Source organism: Lethenteron reissneri, chromosome 31 (genome assembly GCF_015708825.2).
Source record: "Lethenteron reissneri isolate LAM-NWPU_2019-01 chromosome 31, ASM1570882v1, whole genome shotgun sequence".
NCBI lineage: Eukaryota > Metazoa > Chordata > Hyperoartia > Petromyzontiformes > Petromyzontidae > Lethenteron > Lethenteron reissneri.
The window spans coordinates 13,281,248-13,306,027 of record NC_083809.1 but is presented as its reverse complement, the minus strand read 5'-3'; the positions used below and the strand labels follow the sequence as shown (position 1 = coordinate 13,306,027).

At 49.6% G+C, this 24,780-nt stretch overlaps 1 protein-coding gene across 6 annotated transcripts in view; it reads right to left on the bottom strand.

Annotated features, from left to right (window-relative positions):
• CCDC157 (coiled-coil domain containing 157) overlaps nt 1-24,780 on the bottom strand; it is a 57,683-nt gene that overhangs the window by 6,495 nt on the left and 26,408 nt on the right. For 3 of the 6 annotated variants that reach the window (XM_061563616.1, XM_061563617.1, XM_061563613.1), the window contains exons 2-8: nt 23,192-23,445; nt 22,297-22,477; nt 21,523-21,639; nt 9,245-9,436; nt 8,889-9,042; nt 846-923; nt 203-396 (exon numbers count right to left, since the gene is read on the bottom strand). In XM_061563616.1, coding sequence (XP_061419600.1) covers nt 203-396; nt 846-923; nt 8,889-9,042; nt 9,245-9,436; nt 21,523-21,639; nt 22,297-22,477; nt 23,192-23,433 — 1,158 coding nt within the window. In that variant the 5' untranslated portion in view covers nt 23,434-23,445. Of the gene's footprint in view, nt 1-202; nt 397-845; nt 2,304-8,888; nt 9,043-9,244; nt 9,437-21,522; nt 21,640-22,296; nt 22,478-23,191; nt 23,446-24,146; nt 24,231-24,780 lie in introns of those variants that run through there. The other 3 variants (XM_061563614.1, XM_061563615.1, XR_009755985.1) reach the window with 2 other exon arrangements.

Below are 24,780 nucleotides of genomic sequence, written 5' to 3'. Positions count from 1 at the left end.
GACACATGGTTGGTTAATAAAATTGTGGGTGTTGTCAGAGTAATCTCACATGTACCATTAACCTCTCCATGCCTCTTTGCGTGCTTTTAAACTTTTCCATTACATTTTTTCAGTACATTAAAAATATTATACTTAAAATATTAACCTGCTGCTGTAAGTATGTGTCCAACACAGTGGTGTGGTAAAGTATTTGTTTTATCACCTGTACATGCTTCTGCAAGTTGTTTGCCAAAGCAGTCTGGCTCGCGGCCTGAGCTTTTGTGTCTCGCACTCTCTCCCACGCCCCCTCCAGATCCTTCTTTGCCTCCCTCGCTCGTAAAATCTCCCCTTCAAGCGCTTTCTCCATTTCCTGAATGCGGGCTCTGCTCTGAGCCTCAGAAGCCCTTAGTTTCAACTCTACATTTGTGGCACGGACACGCATAGGAAAATATGGGCGTCATTACCAACAAATCTACAAACATGTTAAAATCCCAGCAGAGTCGTGCAATGGTTAACACTTGTTTGTGCATGAGAGTAAGAAGTGCCTGGGTTAGATTCCCAACTTAGGCAAACTTTCTGTGGAGTTTGCACATTCTCCCCCTACTCTACATGGGTTTTCTCTGGGTTCTCTGATTTCCTGGCATAACGAAAAAATAACTATACAATGTAACTGGTATTGCAAACATCCCAATGCTGAAACATTACCTGCAAATTACTCAATTGGGATTATACATTGCAACATCGTCAGAACTGTGAAAACTTGGCAGAACCATCCCAACACAGAATCTTAGGACTCGGTGAGGCTTTTCCCAGTGAACAAGCATACTTAATAAATACAATGACCGGAGTAGAAGCAGTTGACTCACCAAGGTTTGACACTGTGGACATGTGGCATCTGACTGTTTCTTGATGTTGTTGGATGACTTCTTCACACTTGGCTTTTTCTGTCATGTAAATTTCAATATCAATCAAAAAGAGCTAAAGCATATTAGTTTAGATCAGTCTAGATGTGACATGTAGTTATGTGTGTGTGATAAATCGTGCTTATAATCACGATACATCATGACAAGTTTATGGAAATTGAATGTCTGCAGTAAATATCGCAAGGATATTGAGCAATAGTTGCGTGTAGAGCACTGGGTCTCATTTGGCTAAGGGCAGATGGGTGGTACTTTAGACCCTGCCCCTTCCACCAGGCAAACGTAGGTGGACACGTGGCTCACAGGTCAGTCATGTGTGCTGAGAAGTGAAGGCATGTCGGCATGGAGCTCCAATATTTGAATTGCAATCTATCGCCATCTGCAATGATAGAGTAATACAAGTCACCTATGTCTATAGCATAAATCTAGAGTTGTTAAATCTAAAATGGTAATTTGCTAAATGTGATGCTTTACAGCATGTAGAAGAGCATAACATTCACAAAATGGGGTGTGGTGCTTTGGCTAACGATCCGTGACGAGTGATTATATGGATAACTAGGGAAGTGCAATTAATTAACGTATACATTAATGGATCATATTTTTTAACTGTTACGTGTTTTGTTAAATGTTGTAATACATGTGCCCTGGACACCCCGCTAGCCCCGTCTACCCCACGCACACTACGTGGCAGATGGCGCCGCTCCACCACGTGGCAGATGGCGTCGCTGCTCCCGTTCCGCTCAGCGTGGCTCCCCCCTATTCTCACTCTGTTCCCACTCCCGATCTCTTCCGGCTCTCCCCTTATATCCTTCCCATCACGTGACCCCTGACTCCTCCTTCCCGTACTGCCCCCGTCTCCCATTGGAGTCGAGATGAGCAGTGGCTCCTCCCACACGCTCCGTCGACCCGGCTACGCCCCCCAATGCTCCGGCCCGCGTGATTGGCGCGGAGGCCAACAACCACCCTGTTTATGCTCGCATTACATGACCCCCCCACCTGATGAAAAAGCCAGCCGTCCCCGGCTGCAACAGAACAATAATAATGTGAGCAAAACATAACAGTCAGGACTCACAAGACACAACGGAGATTAGAACAACAACAATTAACGAAAGGGAAGGGACTTCGAACGAGTGCGGGTCGCCGGCCCGTCCTGCACGGGGCCCGACCCCCGCACCGACCGTGATCTGGACAGGGTTTTAGGAGCGGCGGAACCGGAACCGTCCGCCGCTGGTGGAGGCCTGTCAATCCCAGCGTCTCGTTCCCCAGAGAGGCCCGTCATCGGGGCCTCCTGCAACTGCACCCGCGGCGGGGTTGGAAGGGCAGCGGGGTCAAGTGTCCCTGTCGCCGTGGTAGGCCCACCCGGTGCAGGAATTCCTGTGTCCGGCAGGATCACAGCCGGTCCGTCTACAGGAGGCACGACAGGCGCGCTTGCAGGTTGAACAGGCAAGGTCAGTGGCGCGTCGGCCACGACAGACACCGGCAAGGCAACATTAGGAGATGACGCATCCACCCGCGGGGCCACGTAGGGTTTCAATCGAGACGTATGAACGAACCAGCGCCGCGATCTGAACCGAACACGCGCGGACTGCGGACTAGGAACCTCAATAAGCACAACCGGCCCCTGCCACGGTTTGTGCAACTTAGGGGAGGTCCCCACCGGTACCTGTGGGCAGTGCAACCAGGCCATCTCCCCCACCCGCCAGGGGGACTCACCATGCGAGCGCCGTGCACAACGTTCGTTCCGGGCCTGGGTCTTGGCCGTAGCCAATCGGGCCGCCTCCCGCGCCTCTGCCACGCGATGAACGGTGTCCCGAATATACTCAGGGAGAGGCTTGACAGGACCCTTCGCCCAGTTGCACTTCCACCGGCGGCACGTTCTCGCGGCCGTACATCAAAAAGAACGATGAGTACCCCGTCGACGCATGTGGCGTCATCCGGTATGTGGAGAGCACCCCAGGGATATGCAAATCCCAATCAGCCTGCTTTTCGCTAACCGTTTGACAGAGCATGGTCGACAGGGTCCGATTCAGCCGTTCAACCATCCCATCCGTTTGCGGATGGTAGGGAGACGTCCGAACCTTCTTGGTCCCCAGTGCAGCACACACGTCGCTCAACAATTTGGAAGAAAAATTTCGCCCTTGGTCCGTGAGCAACCTCTCCGGTGCCCCTTTGTCCATTACGTATCCGAACAGAAAGGCCTCCGTGATAGACGCCGCTGACTGGTCGGCCAAGGGCCAGGCCATCGGCCAGCGGGAAAGATATTCCACCCCGAACAACAAAAATGTATTCCCCCGAGCGGACGGCGGAAAGGGCCCCAAAATATCCAACGCCACCAACTCATTAATCCGCGACACCTGTATGGACTGCACTGGTGGGACATATGGGTGTTTCGGCGGCTTCCGCCGGGCACAGTCGGAGCACGCCCGAATGTGCCCGACGACATCAGTCGTCATGCCGTGCCAAAAATAATCCCGCTGTAACGTCAACAAAGTTTTCTGCACCCCGAGATGTAACAACTTCTCAGAGTGCAGAGTCCGAATCAACTCATATCGCAACGACGACGGCACAACAAGACGCCAGCGATCGTGCAAACCTTCCCTCCACAACAACAAGCCATCACGGAGAGCAGCTCCCGGCGTCCCATCGGACAGTGGCCCACCTCTCTCCTTCGCGGCCCGACCCCGCAAGGCCCCCAGTGACTCATCGAGCAATTGCTCGCGAACCCATACAAAACGCGGCAAAATTCAAAACCCCATCAGCCGGTTCCGGACATGCGGGAGCCTCAGGCACCTCCACTGCGGACATAACAGGCCGCGGGGGCTGCGGAACCCGCGTGCACCTATTTGTGCCCGAAGCACAGGCGCAAGGAGGCCCCTGCGGCAATCTGGAGAGCGCGTCCGCGTTTGCGTGACGCGATCCTTTACGATACTGAATCTCAAACGAAAATTCCTGCAAGGTTTCCAACCATCGTGCCAATTGGCCAGACGGTTGTTCAACCCTCAGGGAATATTGCAAATCCGCATGATCCGTGCGCACAATAAACTTACGGCCGTATAAATACGGGCGATATTGACGAAGAAAATGCACTATTGCCAAGAGTTCCCGACGAGTAACGCAGTAGCGGGTCTCCGCCGGAGATAGCACGCGGCTACCGTAAGCCACGACGCGTTCAACGCAGCCCTTAGACTGGAACAGGACGGCCCCAATCCCGGTGTCACTAACGTCAGTATCCAGAATAAAAGGCCGAGTAAAATCAGGATAGTCCAGCGTCGGCGTCGGCGCCAACGCCAAACGATCGCGTAGGCCCTGAAACGCCGCCTCCTCCGTCGGCCCCCAACTGAACCTCGGTCACCTTTGCCGTAAGGAGGTGCAACGGCCTAGCGATCGTGGCAAAGTTTGGAACGAACCTGTGGTGATAGGAAGCGAACCCAACGAACCGGCGCAAGTCCCCCACCGTGGCCGGAGTCGGCCAGTTTTGGATGCACGCCGTCTTCTCTGGGTCCGTGGCCACGCCGTCCGAACTGACTATGTGGCCCAAATAGCGCACGGATCGTTGGAACAAGTGACACTTTTTAGGCTTAAATTTCAAATTGGCGGAACGCATCCTAGCAAATACCGCGTCCAATCTCCGAAGATGTTCCTCAAACGTGCGGCTGAAGACGATAACGTCATCCAAATATATCAAACACGTGTCCCACTGCAGACCGGTCAACACAAGCTCCATCAATCGCTGGAACATCGCGGGGGCGGCGTTCAAGCCCATGGGAAGACAATTAAACTGAAACAAGCCCTGCGGTGTACGGAAAGCCGTCTTTTCCCTCGAGGACTCGTCCAGGGGAAGCTGCCAGAATCCCGATGAGAGATCAAGAGTAGAAAAAAATTGCGCCCCAGACAAGGCATCGAGGGAATCATCCATACGCGGCAGGGGGTACGCGTCCGCAACCGATACCTTATTTAACCTTGCGGTAATCGACACAGAATCGCAATTTCCCATCCTTTTTCTTCACAAGGACCACCGGAGCGCCCCACGGACTGTTGGACGGGGAAATAATGTCAGCGGCCAGCATATCCTCCACTGCGCCGCGTACGTGGTCCCGCTCCGCCGGACTCAACCGGTGTGGGTTCATCCGAATCGGAGCGGCATCCCCCGTATCAATATGGTGGGAGAGCAACGAGGTACGTCCCAGATCGAAATCGTCCGAACTAAAAACATCCGAATACTTCCCCAACAGCGCGCGAAGCGCGGACCGTTGGTCCACAGTCAAAGACGCATTTTCCTGGCACAACTCGGCAATCCATTAATTATCCTGTGCCGTCGAGGCAGAGACCGCCCCTATGAGGCCCCGGTGGCACCGATCATCATGGGCCGTGAAAGCAGTCGTGGCATGTGCCAAAACCGTTCCGGCCGGCATGATGACATTTTCCCCGCTCCCATTCAAAACTTGCAAAAACGGAGGCTGACCCGGCCGAACAATCGTCTGTGCTGCGACCAGTGTCAAGTCACCCGTAATCGCTTTGGACGGCGACAACACGCCCGCTGCGCCCTCGATTCCCGGCACTGGCTCCCGATACCGCAACGGAATAAGCATCTGCGAGCCAGGTGGAACGTCAACCAAAACCTCGGACAGCGCCTGCACCTGGCAGTCAGGAGCAATTCGATACAATTCTGATCCACTCTTATCTGAATGGGCATCTTTGCCAGAAAATCGGTCCCCAATAGGCATGGCACCGCGAGGGACCTGGAGATCAACACTGTCCCTGAAGCCAAAACACCCCCAACCGATATACTCGCGTCCACCTGACCCACGATGCCCATACTCCCTCCGTTCGCCGCTATGCACGAGTCGTAAACCGGTCGTACCCGCCCCGGTGGAATGGACAGGAGATGGAATATCACATCGGAGATAATGGTCACGGACGCACCCGAGTCAACCAAAATGCGCACGTCGACCCCTTGGATCGAGCCAGGCACAGTCGACGACCCAGTAGCGGCTGCAACCACCCTCCGTGCCAATTTCCGCCACTGCGTGAGCGAACGACGCGGATCTCTTAGCGCCCCCCCCGTTAGGAATGTCTCCCGGACCGCGTAGTGACGGTGATGCATGAAATGACAGGCCTTGCCGGGTGTCTGATGCGTACCGACTTGCCTGTCGTGGTGGATTTTCCCGCGTCGCGTTCCCGGCAGGGGCCTCCGGCTGGAGTGGCGGCCGAGAGCGACCCCAACACTCCCTGGCGAAGTGCCCCCGACGGCCACAGCGGAAGCACGACGAGTCAGCTCGTCGTCCGGCACCCCCTCTATCTTGCTGATCCCGCAACGGTGGGCCCGAGCGCAACTCCGCTCCCCCTCGAGCAGGCCACTGGGTCGATGCTACCGCCAGCTCCTCAGGCCCCTTCTTGTCCCGTACGTAGACGGCTTTGGACGGATCCCACCCGGTGGCACCACCTTCGACTTTGGGGCTCCCCGTCCAGGCCGTCACCTGCTTCCACCAGCGTAGGTTGAATTGCACGTCCAAGCACTTAGCCGCTATCCGGGAGGTCAGCTGCTCATGGCCGCACACCGGCATGGGGATGCCCAAATCCCTGGACAGCTCCAACATCTTGCCCAATATTAAAGGCTCCAGCAAGTCGGGCTCCGTGTCCGAATATGCGGCCATAGCCAGCTCCAACACAGCGCCCCGGAAAGCCACTGGCGATTCTTCTGGTGCCCGTTGCCGCTGCACGAATCTGCGATGTGCGTCGTCCGGGGGCTCATAAGCCTCCACTATTTCCTCGAACACTCCCTTCAGCGTCGTCTTCTTCGTGGCCTTGATGGAACGGAAGAATCTGACAGACTCGTCGTCCAGGAGCGTCGGCAGGACCTCCAGGGCTTCCGCATCCGTCCACTTGGCGGATCGGACCGCCGCCTCAAAACGGCAGGCGAATGCACTCCAATCCCCACCGATTGAGAATTCCTTAACCGTCGTTAGACGATGGCTGCGGGTCCCCGAGTCGCCGTCTCCCGCTGCAGGTGTTCCATGCGGTGGTGACAAGATGGCGTCTCCATGCATCGAGGGCAAGATGGCGGCTTCCCGCGGTGAAGGCGACAAAATGGCGGCTTGCCGCGGTGGAGGCGACAAGATGGCAGCTTCCCGCCGTTCGTCCCCGACCACACCCAAATTGGCGGCGTCGTGCCGCGTGTCGGAGAGGGCGGGAAGCGTCGCACAGGCCCCAATGGCGGACGGCTCGGCCCCACTCGAAGGCTCCCTGCTTAGGCGATCCGACATCGTCGCTGGCGCCACCAGGGTGAGTAATTGCAGCAGAACGGCCCGCAGCGAATCCAGCTGGACTGCGACGTGTCGCCAGCCGTCCTCGACGCCCGTCGGCGCAGGCGGTCCGGCCGCCCCGACGACATCCTGTACTCCTGGCGTGTCGCTCGCCGCCGCTTCGCCCACGCCTTCCATGGTTGGGACTGCCACCGCCGGAGGAAGATCCTCTTCGTCTTCTGAAGATGGTGCCGGTATATTCTTTTTCTTGAGGTGTTTAGACATCACGTTCCACTTCTGACCCCAGTGTAATAAACGACTCGTCAGGCTTTCTTGGTCTCCGTTGTGTCATTTATTAGGTTCTTCGTACCGCACCCCTCCGCGCACGCTCCGTGTGGACCGCACTCGCTGGTGGCCGCTCCGCTCTCTCCGTGTGCCCCGCACACGCCGCCAGCCACACCGCTCGCTCCGTGTGCCCCGCACACTCCGCTAGTCACTCACTAGCTACGTGTGCCCCGCACACCCCGCTAGTCACTCACTAGCCACGTGTGCCCGCACACTCCGCTAGTCACTCACTAGCCACGTGTGCCCCTCACACTCCGCTAGCCCCGTTTACCCCACGCACACCACGTGGCAGATGGCGCCGCTCCACCACGTGGCAGATGGCGTCGCTGCTCCCGTTCCGCTCAGCGTGGCTCCCCCCTATTCTCACTCCGTTCCCACTCCCGATCTCTTCCGGCTCTCCCCTTATATCCTTTCCATCACGTGACCCCTGACTCCTCCTTCCCGTACTGCCCCCGTCTCCTATTAGAGCCGAGATGAGCAGTGGCTCCTCCCACACGTTCCGTCGACCCAGCTACGCCCCCCAATGCTCCGGCCCGCGTGATTGGCGCGGAGGCCAACAACCACCCTGTTTATGCTCGCATTACACATGTAGTCACATGGTGCCCTGAGAGGGAGCGGGGAAATAGGTGTGCTATATCTGCGGGCCGAGTCATGACCTAGTGTAATAACATTACAGGGCCCTGTTGGTGTGCGAATAAATGGGCGCCATTGTCATTAATCATATCCTCTGCAGACTTCCTGTGTACGGTGGTGAGAGAGTGAGGCGTGCTGTGGCCTCGGAGATGGAGATAGAGCTGAAGCAAGAATAATCGCAGAGTACTACCAAGTTTTGACAATTTGATATTCTATACCCCTGTGTTTTCAGTGAAAATCACGGCCAATGATAGTAATGTGGATTGTGATATACAATAACACTGATGATGATAACTAAACTGGACACCGCTTATATATATTACACACCATGACCCTTCCCTACGGTGTCACCTCAAACACCTTCAGATAGGAATACCTATGTTCACCCATTGCATAAAGGTCATCATATGTTAAGAATCTTAAAAAATACTGACCGGAAGTAGCCGGGTACTTCAGAGGTCATAGAAACTTAGTTGACCTGTGATTAAAACCAGGTTTCACTCACCCATGATTAATCTGGGTTCTCATATGACTACACAACCAAACCACTACATTGATTAACCAACTTTAATGACAAACCAAATTATAGTTTTACTACAGTTGGGTATCGGTCCACTGCAGATATCGAGTGATGAAATAAGCTCATGTGTAGGTGCTAGATGATTTTTACATTGCAAGACCGTTAAGGATGGCGACTGCGTGATGAGGCCTTCATCTAGTACTGGACAGAACATGGCAGATGATGATGAAGATACAACCATCATCTCACCTCGGATGACTTCCAGCCTCTCCTTGTCCATCGCCTGCACTGTTCTCTCATGATCGCGCTGCAGTCGCCCCACTGTGAAATTCAATTCGGCCTTTGCGTTTCTCAGGGAGGCAGCAATGTCAGCAGCCTGTTGCTTCTCTTGCTCCAACTCCGCCTGCAAGGAAGGCGACCACCCCGATTTGCCCATTTCTTCTCATGTAAATACAATCCCACCCGCATTTTTTAAAGTAAACAAATATTGGTTTCCCCAGAATAGTTGTTCCCCCAGGGAAACAAATTATTTGTATCACCAGCTAACATATAGCAGCGCACAGACCATGGCAATACAATGGCGACCAGCTGACATAGTTCCCCACCTTGAGTGGCACCACCTCCCCTTCCAAGCGCTCCATGTGTCGCATCACACGGGTAAGGTCTCTGGCCATGTTGGCCGCCCAGCGAGAGGTGTCTGTTGGGTGGCCGGGCCCCTGGCCCACATTGCTCCGCAGCTGAGAGAGGCAGGATGGCAATTGCTGACTCTGGCAGAGCTTCATGACGGCATCACAGACCTGCGGTTCACAGGGCGGACACCACAAATGAAAGCAGCACAACCTCTGATCACGTGATTTATTATTATTATTTAGACACTTCTCAGAGTGTCTAAGTCATCCTCATAATAACAATATGCAGACCCTTTGTTGATCCATGGCTGGAAGGTCCAATGGTGATGTTTCGGTCACGGGGATTTTTTTATGATAATGAATACACTTTTCAGTGTAGGTTTGTGATTTAAAAAAATTAGTCTCTATAATAGTGTGCAGGTTTCTATGTTCTCTTGTGGCCACCTATCCGCGCGAGTGAGTTTATGGTTGCAGATGAAGGATGAGTTATGTGAGTGGAATACTTTGAAGAAGGGCCTTGGGATCTGGGAAGGAACCATTCATGAGTGAGAACCATCATAATAGGTTTTTTCCCTTTTTTCCGGCAACAAAACAGGTGTTAAGATGTTAAAACACCAAACTGAAACCTTTTACAAGGAATCATGTCTGCATTAACCACAATACTTGCGGTCAGAATGCAAACAAAAAACATACTCTGATAATATATGGATTGTCCTTGAAACTGATTGGACCACACCAGAGACAGCTTTCTTTTGAGCCTGGTCTTAATCGGTGTTAGACCAGAGGATGCACACCCCAAGCTCTCATTACTCTGATAGTGCATTGGCTTTGGGCTGATCGCCTTTTGGCGTCCTCTGACCACGAGCATTGTGGTTAAAGCAGACATGATTCCTCGTAAAAGGTTTCAGTTTGGTGTTTTAACATCTTAACACCTGTTTTGTTGCCAGAAAAAAGGGGAAAAACCTAGTATCAAATTTTGGCACTGGCAAAAGAGGTCCATGATGTAGATTCTCACCCCGAGCTCTCAATACTCCGATAGTGCATTGTCTTTAGGGTCTACGCCTTTTGACGTCCTTTGGTCTAACGCCGTTTGAGATGAGGCTCAAAAGAAAGCTGCCTCTGGTGTGGATCAATTAGTTTCAGGACAATGCATATATTATCAGAGTATCAATCTTGATTTGAAGCTTTCGTGACTGCAGGAATCCATACTCTTTGGTTCTTTCGGTAAAGTCACGTAGGTAGAAAAATATATGACAACGTTTCGATCGCAACACAAGCAATCATCATCAGGTGGGTACAACCACAGCAAGAAAAAACTGCTGAAGTAGGCGAGAGATCATTGTTTTAAAGCTGTGGGCTCACACGAAATTGACTTTTCCAAGACGAAGGTACTCTGCAAACCCACCGGCTACCTTCAGAGATTTGTTCATGAAGCCATCCAGATATATAAACACAAACACAACTTCAACCGAGAAGATGGGTACAAACTGAGCAATCTTTGGAAGGACGTTATTAACCAGGTAAAGTCTTAACTGACTGTGATGTTTCCATCCTACCTGCCTATGTCAGCTGTTATTTCCGACTCTCTGTCTTTCTATCTGTACATCTCTCTCCGATCTCTACTCCAGTACTCCAGTGACCTGGGTGCTGTCGTGGGGTCCCCTTTCTGCCCCCCCCCCCCCATTCTCTCTCCCCCCCTGCAGCCGATCTCTCAGATCTCTCCAAGTGCTGTGGCGGGGTCCACGTTCTGCCCCGCCCCCTCTCTCCCCCCACCTCCTTTCTCCCCCTCTAACCTCGTGCCACGGTAGATCTCTCGCCTACTTTAGGAGTTTTTTATTGGTGTGGTTGTCCCACCTGATGACGATTGCTTGTGTTGCGATCGAAACATCATGATCTATTATCAGTGTATGTTTTTGGTTTGCATTCTGATCACAAGCATTGTGGTTAATGCAGACATGATTCCTTGTAAAAGGTTTCATTTTGGTGTTTTAACATCTTATCACCTGTTTTGTTGCCAGAAAAAAGGGGAAAAACCTATTATCATATTTTGGTACTGGCAAAGGAGGTCCCATGATGTAGAGGACCATCATCTTGACCAGATGGGCACTGTTGTGGAAAGAAATGGGGAAATCTGTCCACTCTGCGACTGAAATAACAATATCCTGGAGCAAGGAGGGGGGTGGGGGGGGGAATTCTTCCGAAAGAGCGACATTAGAGAAGCGGGGATTGTCACACCCAGGTAATCTGATATGGGTTGGGCACCACTTAAAGGATAACAAACCCTCTGGGGGTTTGGGGGAGGTAGGGGACAGGCACATCAGTTCTCATTTAGTTACATTGAGTTTTAACCCCGACGCTCCCCCATATTCCCTCACTAGAGTCGAAATGGCAAGAATTGAGGTTTCTAGGTCAGTAAAGGTGATGAGAACATCATCGGCGTATAAGTTAATTTTATTTTCCACTGCTCCAAAACTTACTCCTGAGATCTGTTGACTGCTCCAGATACCCTCAGTGAAGGGCTCCATAGTAGTGGAGAAAGAGTGCAACCCTGCCTTGTGCCTCTACTTCATGTACAATTTGGGGATGCCAAGCCATTTGTAGCCAGCGTAGCCGATGGGCTCACATATCAGGAGTCTACATTTGTCAGTGAATGAGAGAGGGATACTAAATGTATCCATAACCCTGAATAGGAAAGGCCACTCCACCCTATCAAAAGCCTTTTCCCCATCTCGGGAGAGGGCATAGGCGGCCAGATTGCCCTTCGTGACTATCTCTACTGTGTTGACCAGTCTTCACATTGTCGGCCGAGTATTTATTCCTGACAAATCATGTTTGTGCTTCGCCAAATTATCATCGGTAAGGACCCTTTCCAATCTATTTGTGAGGATCTTGGCGAGGAGTTTATAGTCTGTGCTCAAAAGAGAAATAGATCTGGAATTACCTTTAACTTTCACCAGGGTACCCAGTTTATGAAAGAACGAAATCCTGGCTTTATTCATAGCGTTTGGGAGAGTTGGAATTAAACGCTGTGTTAAGCATCAACATTTACTGTGAGTTGAGAGGGGCACCAACTTTTTTACAAAGCTCCAATGGGATACGATTGGGGCCAAGCAGCCTTCCCCACGGGTGATGAGGCAATGGCATCGATTCGTTCTTGAGAGGCAATAAGCCTGCCTAACTGCTGAAGGTCCAAATTGGGGTGAGTGACCTTAGTTAAAAAGGAGTTTATCTCCTCGCCGGTCGGGAAATCAAAGATACACAGGGACTTTTTGAATTATCTAAAGTTCATGTTCATTTCCCTAGTTTTGGTTAGAGGAGAGTCCTTCCCGCTCTGGATAGAGGCAATAAACTATCGGTGTCGCCGGGTTGTGACCAGTTAAGCTAGTAACCTGACTATAGTAGAAGAGTCATGAAAGGGCAATCTGACTCTCTTATTTATATAGCAGGCTAGTTTTATTATTAACCATTTCCAGTTCTATTCTTGTAGTGTTAATTTATATTACATTTGTAGTGATGGAGTGGATTTAAACTTCTCATGCAAGACAGCAAGATCCTCCTTTAGCTCTTGTTGCCTTTGATGACCTTTCTTCATCTGTGGGCCCCCTTTTTTTGTTTGTGAACCTCAAATGAATGCTTTAAGAAAGTCCCAAATTATATGGGAAGAAAGGGGTTAGAGGCCGAATGAATCTGTATTAATTCACCTATTTCCTTTCTCAACTCCTCCATCATCTGCTCGTCATCCAGCAGCCGCTTATCCGGGGATCAGAAGTTAGCCACTACCTAGTCTGGGTCAATAATTATTTGGATAAATATTGAAATGTGGTCGAAGAACTGCAAGTCCAAAATTTTGGTTTTCATGAGCTTTGACAGAAGTAGCTTAGAGGCTTGGAAAAAGCCAAATCTGGACAGTCTTGTGTGCTTTAGAAGTGTGGATAAAGTCATTATCTGTCTGATTAAGGACCATTAAGGGGTCGACTAGATGACGCTGGGACATTATATTTGGAGGAGTCTTTGTAGAGTATTTTGCTCTGAAGCGATAGGATGGAATTTATAGAGGGCAGGGTTTAGAACCAAACTTACAGTTCCTACCCACTATGATTTTCCCCATTCTCTTCTCAATCAGTGCAGAGTTAATGGAAGGGAGATTATAGACGTTTAGCAAGGTGATTTCCCCATCCTGCAGTTTACCCGAGGGAAGAACATATTTTCCCTGCGGGTCCAAAACTAGTAAGTTATGGGAGATGTTGATCCTTTTCTTCACCAGGATGCCTAATCACCTGTATATGGGGGATCTTTGATTGCTTATGGTTATGTGATGGTTGTGGTTATTTGGTGATTGTGGTGAGAATGTGGTAATCGTTGTGATTATGTGGCTGTGGTTATATTGTAGTGATTATAATGGGGTTATGTGATTATTATGGTTGTGGTTTTATGTGGGTGTTGTGGTTATGTGGCTAAGGTTGTAGTTATGTGGTTGTGCTTATAATGTAATTGTGTTGAGCTTTTCCATCAGAGCAACATATGACGTCCTTCCAACACCAGTTAATCTTCACCAATGGTATGGTGAAGATCCGGACTGTGCCCTCTGTTCCATGCCAGCCAACCTCAGGCACATTCTCACAGGGTGTAAAACAGGCCTCACCCAAGGACGCTACACTTGGCGTCACAACCAAGTCCTTAAAAACCTTGCGTCCGCCCTGGAGGACAAGCGAGCTGCCACCAACTCCCTACCACCCCCAGCAGCATCACACCCCTTACGGACGACCTTTGTCCGCGAAGGGGCTAAACCACCGAAGAGCGGCTCTACACCAATAGAGCGAGACCAGCTGCGCTTGGCCCGCGACTGGAAAATGCCAGCTGACATTGGCCGGCAACTTCTGTTTCCTCCGGAGATCGCAACCACCACCCTAAGACCTGACATGGTGCTCTGGTCCCGTTCGCTCAAGAAGGTCTTCATCATTGAGCTCACAGTACCCTGGGAGGACTCAGTAGATGAGGCTTATGAGCGAAAACATCTGCGCTATGCCGATCTAGCTGCCGAAGCACGGCATCATGGCTGGAACACAGAAGTCCGACCAGTGGAGGTGGGCTGCAGAGGTTTTGTGGCAACATCTACAACCAGACTGCTTAGAGACCTGGGAATTAAGGCCCAGAGCCAGCGTTCGGCAATCAGAGCTGTATCGGAGGCGGCAGAAGGCAGCATCAGTGGCTCTGGATGAAGAAGAAAGACCCCAGCTGGGCCCCAAAGTGAGAGGGCCGGGAAGTATGCAGTCAACAATGCTTGACTCAGGGAGGAGGACACCCCTGCCATGCATAGTCCCATGGGATGTTGGCTATCAACAACAAGGCAACTCCTATGACTAATTGGGAATGGGACGCAAGCGTAGGATTGATCACCCTGTCGCTGGCCGCCTTTGGGGAGGGTGTATAGTATGAAAGGCCGAAACACCCTAGGAACCAAAGGTTCACTACTGACGATGCGCTCCCCAAATTTCACCAGGCTCACTGTTCATGAACTCTTGGAAGTGTTTGCGCAAAGGATAGTAACATCTCATCCTGTGTTCTTTGGAATCTGAATATCTGGACTTGTCCAGTGACTGCTGAGAAAGATCAGCTGACAACAGGGGAAAGTCCTTGTGGCGGCACAGGAGAGACGGCTGACAGGAGGGAATAGACCCCACTGGGACAGTCATGGGTTAGCTTCCCATTTCTGTAGTTTCCCATGCTTCGCAGTATGTTGGAAATGCCCGCTTTAGCTACAGAAAGTCGACATACGAGAATACCCCTAGAGTCTGCGAGAGCGGGGGCGGAAGATGACTCATCGACTGACAACATGGTAACGACTGGACCGGAAACGACTACGAGTAATGAGAGCACAGCACAAGAGAACACCACAGCAACTGTCACAAGTTCCGCTGCAACAGCAGGCCACAAACAGATGCAGGTATGTGTCTGTGGTTGGAGGAAAGTTATATCACACCATGGGTTGAGGATCCACCAGGGGAAGAAGGGGTGTTTGGGTAAAGAGACAGAGGCCTCGCATTGATTACTTTCTGCGAAAGCGATCAAATCCGTCGAATGAAGCACAGCAACTGGACGCAAACCATAGTTTGCAGTGCATCAGTACCACTGTCATGGAGGACGTAAACTCAAGCACCGAAGTAACTGAGGTGGAACCAACAACAGGAGTGGAACTCACCCAGCCTCCCAGACCTGCAGTCGAGAGGAGACTACCAGGGCACAGACCGTATGTGAAGTGGCCTGGCGCCAGTGACAAGAAGTTGTGGGAAACAGTGAATACTGACCTTACCTTGACCCTCGAGAAACTTCGAGGCACAGTGGAGAAGAAGTTGGAGAGGATGGGGGACATCATCTATGAGTACGGGGCAGAAAGATTTGGAGTGCAAGAGGCAAAAGGCGGGAGAAAGGTTCCAACCCCACCAGTTTCCAGGAGGCAACAAGAAATCAAGCGCCTCGTTCAAGAAAGGAGACAACTTAAGAAACAGTGGAAGAAAGCCTCGGAAGTGAAAAAGGAGGGCATAGAGGCACTTCAGGCTGACATCAAAACCCGGTTGGCATCCCTCCGTAGAGCAGAGAACCTACGGAAGCGCAGAAGGAAGAAAGAACAATCTAGAACTCGATTCTATAAAGATCCCTTCAAGTTCCTTAAAAGTCTCTTCACGAAGGAAAAAAGTGGAGTTCTAAAAACAACAAAGAAAGACCTAGAAGAGCACCTGAGAACAACAAACTTTGACTCAAAGCGACATGAACATCTGGCCATCCCATCAGATATCCCACCCATTGAACCCCCAGAACTTCATATTGAGACCAGCCCTCCGACATGGAAAGAGGTGGAAAACACAGTTCGAAGGGCAAGAACAGCATCAGCCCCGGGGCCAAATGGAGTCCAGTACAAAGTGTATAAGAACGCACCAGACGTCCTGAGGTTCCTCTGGAGGCTTATGAGAACAGCTTGGCAAAAGAAGATAATACCCAAAGTGTGGCGTAGGGCAGGCGGGGTCCTGATCCCTAAGGAGAAGGATGCAGTAAACATCAGCCAATTCCGCCCAATCTCCTTACTGAATGTCGAGGGTAAAATCTTCTTTAGGGTCATTGCCCAGAGGATGGCTGAGTACCTGCAAAGGAATGCGTACGTCGATACATCTGTACAGAAGGCAGGAATATCAGGGTTCTCTGGCTGCTTGGAACATTCCAGCATGATCTGGCACCAGATCCAAATGGCCAAGGTGGAGAAAAGGGACCTCCATGTAGTCTTCCTCGACCTCGCCAATGCATTTGGCTCTGTGCCCCATGAACTCCTGTGGTCTGCCTTCAGATTTTTCCACATACCGGACACCATCACAACCCTGGTGAAGTCGTACTTTCAGGATCTGCAGTTCTGCTTCACCACCTCAGAGTTCACCACCTCATGGCAATGCCTGAATGTAGGTATAATGGCGGGATGTACCATTTCTCCATTGGCATTCGTAATGGCAATGGAGGTTATCATCAGATCCTCAAAATGGGTTGCTGGTGGACAGCGAGTCGACTCTGGTTTTCGCCTCCCTCCACTCAGAGCCTACATGGACGACATTACAACATTGACCACCACTGTCCCATGCACCAGGAGACTGCTCAGAAAACTCGAGGAGAACATCAGCTGGGCCCGTATGAAGATTAAACCATCCAAGTCATGCAGCATCTCGATTGTGAAGGGAGTACTCTGTGACCTGAAATTCTTCATCGGAGATGACCAAATCCCAACAGTGTCTGAGCAGCCGATAAAAAGCCTTGAAAGGTGGTATGATGCAAGCCTGAAGGACAAAGACCAGGTGCAACAGCTGCGCAAAGACATCAGTAGTAGCCTACAGTCCATCGACAACACCCAGCTACCTGGAAAGTTAAAGGCCTGGTGTCTGCAGTTTGGTCTCCTACCCCGGGTGTTGTGGCCCCTAGCAGTGTATGAGGTTCCAATCTCAACAGTGGAGAAGATGGAAAGAGGAGTCACGAGCTACTTAAAAAAGTGGCTCGGAGTTCCACGATGCCTTGACACCATAGGCCTCTATGGAGATGGTGTCCTCAAGCTGCCCCTCACCAGTCTAACCGAGGAATTCAAGTGTGCAAAAACCAGGCTCCAGATGACACTGAATGAATCTCGAGACCCAGTGGTGAGCAACAGCGCGCCGACCTTGGCAACTGGGCGCAAATGGAGGCCAGGAAAAGCAGTCCAGGAGGCAACAGCAGCCCTCAGACATGCTGACATTGTGGGTCATGTTCAGCAAGGGAGAGGAGGCCTTGGGCTAACTAGCCGTGCTGCTTGGAGTAAGGCCACTGCACCAGAGCGGCGGAAGATGGTAGTGCAGGAAGTACGCCATCAGGAGGAGGCTGCAAGGTGGGCCAAGGCAGTATCTCTTGCCAAACAGGGACAGTGGACTCGATGGGACAGTGTGGAGAAGAGGAAGATCAGCTGGAAGGATCTGTGGGCCATGGAAGCGAGGCGGTTGAGCTTTTCCATCAGAGCAATATATGACGTCCTTCCAACACCAGTTAATCTTCACCAATGGTATGGTGAAGATCCGGACTGTGCCCTCTGTTCCATGCCAGCCAACCTCAGGCACATTCTCACAGGGTGTAAAACAAGCCTCACCCAAGGACGCTACACTTGGCGTCACAACCAAGTCCTTAAAAACCTTGCGTCCGCCCTGGAGGACAAGCGAGCTGCCACCAACTCCCTACCACCCCCAGCAGCATCACACCCCTTACGGACGACCTTTGTCCGCGAAGGGGCTAAACCACCGAAGAGCGGCTCTACACCAATAGAGCGAGACCAGCTGCGCTTGGCCCGCGACTGGAAAATGCTAGCTGACATTGGCCGGCAACTTGTGTTTCCTCCGGAGATCGCAACCACCACCCTAAGACCTGACATGGTGCTCTGGTCCCGTTCGCTCAAGAAGGTCTTCATCATTGAGCTCACAGTACCCTGGGAGGACTCAGTAAATGAGGCTTATGAGCGAAAACATCTGCGCTATGCCGATATAGCTGCCGAAGCACGGCATCATGGCTGGAACACAGAAGTCCGACCAGTGGAGGTGGGCTGCAGAGGTGTTGTGGCAACATCTACAACCAGACTGCTTAGAGACCTGGGAATTAAGGGCCAGAGCCAGCGTTCGGCAATCAGAGCTGTATCGGAGGCGGCAGAAGGCAGCAGTCAGTGGCTCTGGATGAAGAAGAAAGACCCCAGCTGGGCCCCAAAGTGAGAGGGCCGGGAGGTATGCAGTCAACAATGCTTGACTCAGGGAGGAGGACACCCCTGCCATGCATAGTCCCATGGGATGTTGGCTATCAACAACAAGGCAACTCCTATGACTAATTGAGAATGGGACGCAAGCGTAGGATTGATCACCCTGTCGCTGGCCGCCTTTGGGGAGGGTGTATAGTATGAAAGGCCGAAACACCCTAGGAACCAAAGGTTCACTACTGACGATGCGCTCCCCAAATTTCACCAGGCTCACTGTTCATGAACTCTTGGAAGTGCTTGCACAAAGGATAGTAACATCTCATCCTGTGTTCTTTGGAATCTGGTTATATTCTGGCTGTTGTAGTTATGTGGTGGTTATGCTTGCAGTTGGAATTTGGTTGTGGTTATAAGGGAGTTGTAGCTATGGTTGTGGTTATATTGTGACTAATATGGTTACTTCACTTTAGTTGTGGTTATATCAGGGCTAATTATGGCTCTAAAATATTGGTACAGCTGTTGCAAATTATACATGTGCTGTTGATATTAATATTAACATTTCTGTCATTGATATGTCATTGTTGCTATATTATTGTTGATGCTGATATGAACAATAATATGATTGTTGATATGCCATTATTGTTGATGTTATTGTTGTTGATAAAGTCAACTCTCACTGTTGTTCATTTTGACATGATGTTATTGTTGATGTTGCCCCATCAACTATTGCTGATTTGGTGGCTCAGTCCCGACCAACCTTTTGTTCCCTCAAACCCTACCCTACCAAATAAATTCAAGGAAATTTCCATTTACTCTGTCCATTTGTCACCAACATTTTGAATTAATTTCTCAGCTCTGGTATTGTCCTTTCCACCTTCAAACTTGCAGCTGTCACCCCTCTCCTGAAAAAGAATGGCTTTGATTCTGAGGTTCCACATAATTATCACCCAATCTACCCTTCCTATCCAAAGCCCCTAAATGCCTGGTTGCCTTGGAGTTGAATCACCATCTGAACCTTATGGCGGTACCCCGGGGTACCATAGTACTCCGGCTTTCGCATAATGTCTGTGGTGCAGCCATTTTTAGTCTGTTGATGGTCAGCGATGCGGCAATCGACTCATCTCGACGAGTTGTACACGATGCACTATTCAAAGTAGAATTTTTCGATGACGGATTTTTTATGCTAATATAGTGCCGTAACGCGCGCAGGGTTTACAAACAGCAGTTGCATACATGTACGGGGTTGCAAACAGTGAGGTCAGATCAGGATAAGTAGGTGCAGGCGGGTGGCCTGGGTGACAACAGACAGAGAGATGCCAGCAATTAGGGAAAGAGGCAGTGATTGGCTGGCTGCAAATGCAAATGCGGGGTAGGCGCCACAGAGGCGAGAGATAGAGGCTAGAGGTGATAAGAGGGAGAACACGTGCAAGAGACGCCGGAAGGACGCCGGCTTAATGAGGGTCATCTGAGGGCACTTAATGAGGAGGGGGAAACTGATTGGTCCACACCAGAGACATCTTTCTTTTAAGCCTCGTTCCAAACGGTGTTAGACCAGAGGATGCACACCCCAAGCTCTCATTCCTCTGATAGTGCATTGTATTTGGGCTGTACGCCTTTTGGCATCCTCTGGTCTAACACCGTTTGACACGATGCTCAAAAAAAGCTGTCTCTGGTGTGTGCCGATCAGTTTCAAGGACAATGCATATATTATCAGAGTATGTTTTTTGTTTGCATTCTGACCACAAGCATTGTGGTTAATGCAGACATGATTCCTTGTAAAAGGTTTCAGTTTGGTGTTTTAACATCTTTACACCTGTTTTGTTGCCAGAAAAAGGGGAAAAACCTATTATTAGGATGCTGATCAATTTGCAGCATGTTCAAAATGTGGTTGCTTGGGTGTTAACCTGAACACCTACTTCACATCATATTACACCAGTGTTGGCCTCCCTGCACTGGCTCCCAGTTTCATATACAATACAGTTTAAAATCCAATTGTTAACTGACAAAGCAGTGAACCATCTTGCCCCATACTCTTTGGTTCTTTCGGTAAAGTCACTGATGGTGATTGCTTGTGTTGCAATCGAAACGTCGTGATTTGTTTTATTTTATTTCTAACTACGTGATTTTACCGAAAGAACCAAAGAGTATGGATTTCTGCAGTCACGAAAGCTTCAAATCATCTTGCCCCAGCCTATATCATTGACATACTGCACCCATGTCCCCTCAAGATTCCTAATAGCTGGGGATGTAGATCTTGTCTGCATTCCCAGGTTGAGGTTTCGGTCTATGGGTGAACAAGCTTTTTCCTGTGTCGTCCCCAGGCTATGGAATGCTCTTCCACGAGATATCAGGATCTCTGAGTATGTGGACATTTTTTAAATGCGTCTTAAAACCTATTTATATGCTTCCGCTTATTGAACTTTTAGTCTATTTAGTAAATGGATTATAATATAATTATTTTCATGCTGAGTGTCTGCGGCTGCTGTGTCCTATACAGTGCTTTGAGATCCTTAATGAAAAGCCCGAAACAATGAAATGATTATATTGTTGTTGATGTTTATTGAAAGTAGGCCTGCAAATCTCATTGGGAAAGGAAAAGCAACAAATCCATATTGCTTTCAATTAACTTAGCTCATTCCCCCTGCAAATGAGTGTTAGTATATTTGAAATTTAAGTGGAATTTACCTTTTTACTTAGCCTATTCACATTTTACAGGTTTAAAAATGTATTGTACATTTTTTATCAAATGTAAAAAAAATTATTGTTCTGAATTTTTTCAGGGCAATCAAGGTTGCCCTTGCAAACGAGGCAATGCTTCATGTGTCTCAATGGCTCTAGTCATCTCCTGCTTAAATAAGGCTACAAGTATACAACATACATGCAGTATTTGCAAACTAACTACACATACTTACTACATACTTGGGTCATTTGTGTAAAAGAGCTTATGGCTGAACGTCCATTACCTTCATCAACAAATATAACCAATGAATAAATCAACCAAACATACATACGCACTCACCACTCTCATGCCGGTCTGTGTAGACATACACCTAGAACAGAAGGATCCAGTCCAGGATCCGGTCTGTGTTGTCGCATCCTGAGCTCCCATGTCTTTCTTTATACCCTTCTGCAGATCCTGCATTTACAGATGGTCATTTTACAAGAAGAGTTAACAACATATCATAAACGTGATAGAATCAATATAAAATTGTACATCCCTTTGTCTATCCATTGCTGGTGGTAAAGAATAATGTTGGCAGTGCCAGCCAAGTGCTCCTTAACTTAAGCCTGCATCCTCCCCTGCCCTTCCTTACTATGCCTTACCAAACAACTTCTGCTTCAAATTCATAGCCTGTCTATGGCATCTTCAGTTTTAGCACTTATCTACATATCCTTCATTTACTCGAATTCTGCTGCTGCCTCAACTACAACTGTATTAAAGCATTCCTGGAGTATCTCTGCTTCTAGCTCTGTCACACCTCAGAGACATTTAGCTTTGCTGTATTAAAGGAGCACAGGAAGGAAATCAGAGAGAAACTATCGCATGACGAAACTACTTATTGGTAGAAGCCAGCAGAGCAGATGGAAGATGCTAATAATAATAGGGATAACAAGAAGTTATTCTATATAGTTATTTGATCATTTGGTAAGAAGTTGTCTAAGAATATAGGACAGGAACCAGTTATGAATGGAATTGGGGTAGAACGCTCTGTGAACGAGAGAATGGCAGCGGTATGGTAGGCATGGGGTTAGGGTTGATTTGATGACCCTGACCTATGTAATCCACCGTTACCTGCTCGGGAGCTTCCTGACGGCCGTAGCTTGTGATCAGACGCTCCCACAGCCAGCGAGCAGCCAGGCTAACGGACACAGAGGAGCCCTTGACGTCTCTGTCTGGGGGAGCGACCCCCCCCCTCCACCATTCGGATGCTCCCGACACAAACCTCTCCACTGTCAGTAGCAGCAGCACCAGCCTGAAGATCATGTAACACCACCACCATCAAGCGTTAAACGAAGCTGCCTTGTGTCCTATCCTTTCAGCTCCAGCTCCTAGACACTGAACCGGATGTTTTGCTTTCTACTTGACATTGCTGAGGATATGCAGGTGGCCAAGTCGACAATTGACCAAAGATGATAAGCCAGAATCAGCGTGGTCTGGAGATGAGGGTTCTCATTTCCAGTTCAGTTATCACTCATCCACTGATAATAATAGGTTTTGCCCTTTCTGGCAATAAGATAGGTGTTAGGATGTTCAAACGCCAAATAGAATAACTTTTGCAAGGCATCAGGTCTGCAATAACCACACATACCTGTGGTAAAACTTCCAAACATGCTCCGATTAGAATATATGCATTGTCTTTGAAACTGATTGGGCTACACCAAGGATAGCCTTCTTTACGGTCTTGTCTACTCTTATTTTGATACTGGCAAGAAAGGTCTCATAGATATAAATGCTCAACCCGAGCTATAAATGTACTTATACTTGCGTTACCTTTGTATTGTTCACCTTTTGGTGGTCTCTGGTCTAACACTGGTGGGATCACTCTCTCTGTGAAGTTGCATTTAACACCAGAAAATAGATTTGACTAACAGTGTCAAATCTGGAGGGTGTATTACTCTTAGAAGAAAATGTTATCTGGAGTGGCGACCCTTACCCTAACACAACAGCCTCCACCCAATGTCCACACCTGTCCACAATGAGCTCCAGTAGCAATGTGACCTCACGGGTGCCATCCTGATTTTGTTCCTCCAACTCCTGCTGTAGCAGCACGGGGAGGTCAAGGTGCCAAGCCGGGCGGTCAGGGTAGCGCCAAGACGGGCAGGCGTGGACACCGGTTCTTGACGCGACAGAGATGAGGAGGCCCTGCAGCTCTGTGAGATCACGACGCAGAGTAACGCAGCGCAGCTCTGTGCTGTCCATGTCAGTCATGGCCGTTGGTGGCTGGGGTGGGGTTGGAACAAGGAGAGAGTAAAAGCCTCAACATTGCAGAATGTATCTTCTTGGTTCTTTCGGTAAAGTCACGTAGAATGGAAATAATAAAATAATAAAAACATAATTAAATAATTCTCACGACGTTTCGGCCACAACGCAAGCAGCCGTCCTCAGGTGAAGACCAGGTCTGTCAGGGAGACAGCGTCTGAATGAAACAACACCACGCTTGGAGCGTATATTTAAGCTGGGTTGGAAGGGGGCGCCTTGACAAAAGAATTTGCATATCAAGAGGAATTTAGCATATTTATGGGAAATGCAGGTATGTGATTAGTACTACTTGTGAAATGCGTAGGAGGTGGGCGGGGGGGTTTCAAAGTCATATTATGCCCGTGCATTATGCAGGATTAGCAGCATCAAAGGGAGTGGGTAGGGGTAGCATTAATAAAGGGAAGGAATGTAATAATATGTAGCTGCAGTAACTAACCAACCACGTAAAAAACTACAGTATAAACTACATAGTATCATCAGTCGACTCTGGTTTCCGCCTCCCTCCACTCAGAGCCTACATGGACGACATTACAACATTGACCACCACTGTCCCATGCACCAGGAGACTGCTCAGAAAACTCGAGAACATCAGCTGGGCCTGTATGAAGATTAAACCATCTAAGTCACGCAGCATCTCGATTGTGAAGGGAGTACTCTCTGACCTGAAATTCTTCATCGGAGATGACCAAATCCCAACAGTGTCTGAGCAGCCGGTAAAAAGCCTTGGAAGGTGGTATGATGCAAGCCTGAAGGACAAAGACCAGGTGCAACAGCTGCGCAAAGACATCAGTAGTAGCCTACAGTCCATCGACAACACCCAGCTACCTGGAAAGTTAAAGGCCTGGTGTCTGCAGTTTGGTCTCCTACCCCGGGTGTTGTGGCCCCTAGCAGTGTATGAGGTTCCAATCTCAACAGTGGAGAAGATGGAAAGAGGAGGCTGCAAGGTGGGCCAAGGCAGTCTCTCTTGCCAAACAGGGACATTGGACTCGATGGGACAGTGTGGAGAAGAGGAAGATCAGCTGGAAGGATCTGTGGGCCATGGAAGCGAGGCGGTTGAGCTTTTCTATCAGAGCAACATATGACGTCCTTCCAACACCAGTTAATCTTCACCAATTAGGCCGTAAGGTGAACAAGGAAAAAGTGGCTAGAAAATGATTTTCGTTCCCACACCTGGGAACTACTTTTTAAATGAATTTTTTCATAGACAAAACCATTTTCGACTTTATGTTAAAAGTTCTCCACAAAATACCCTGCAGTTTTTTTTCAAAATCCATAAATGTATATAATTGTGAATTG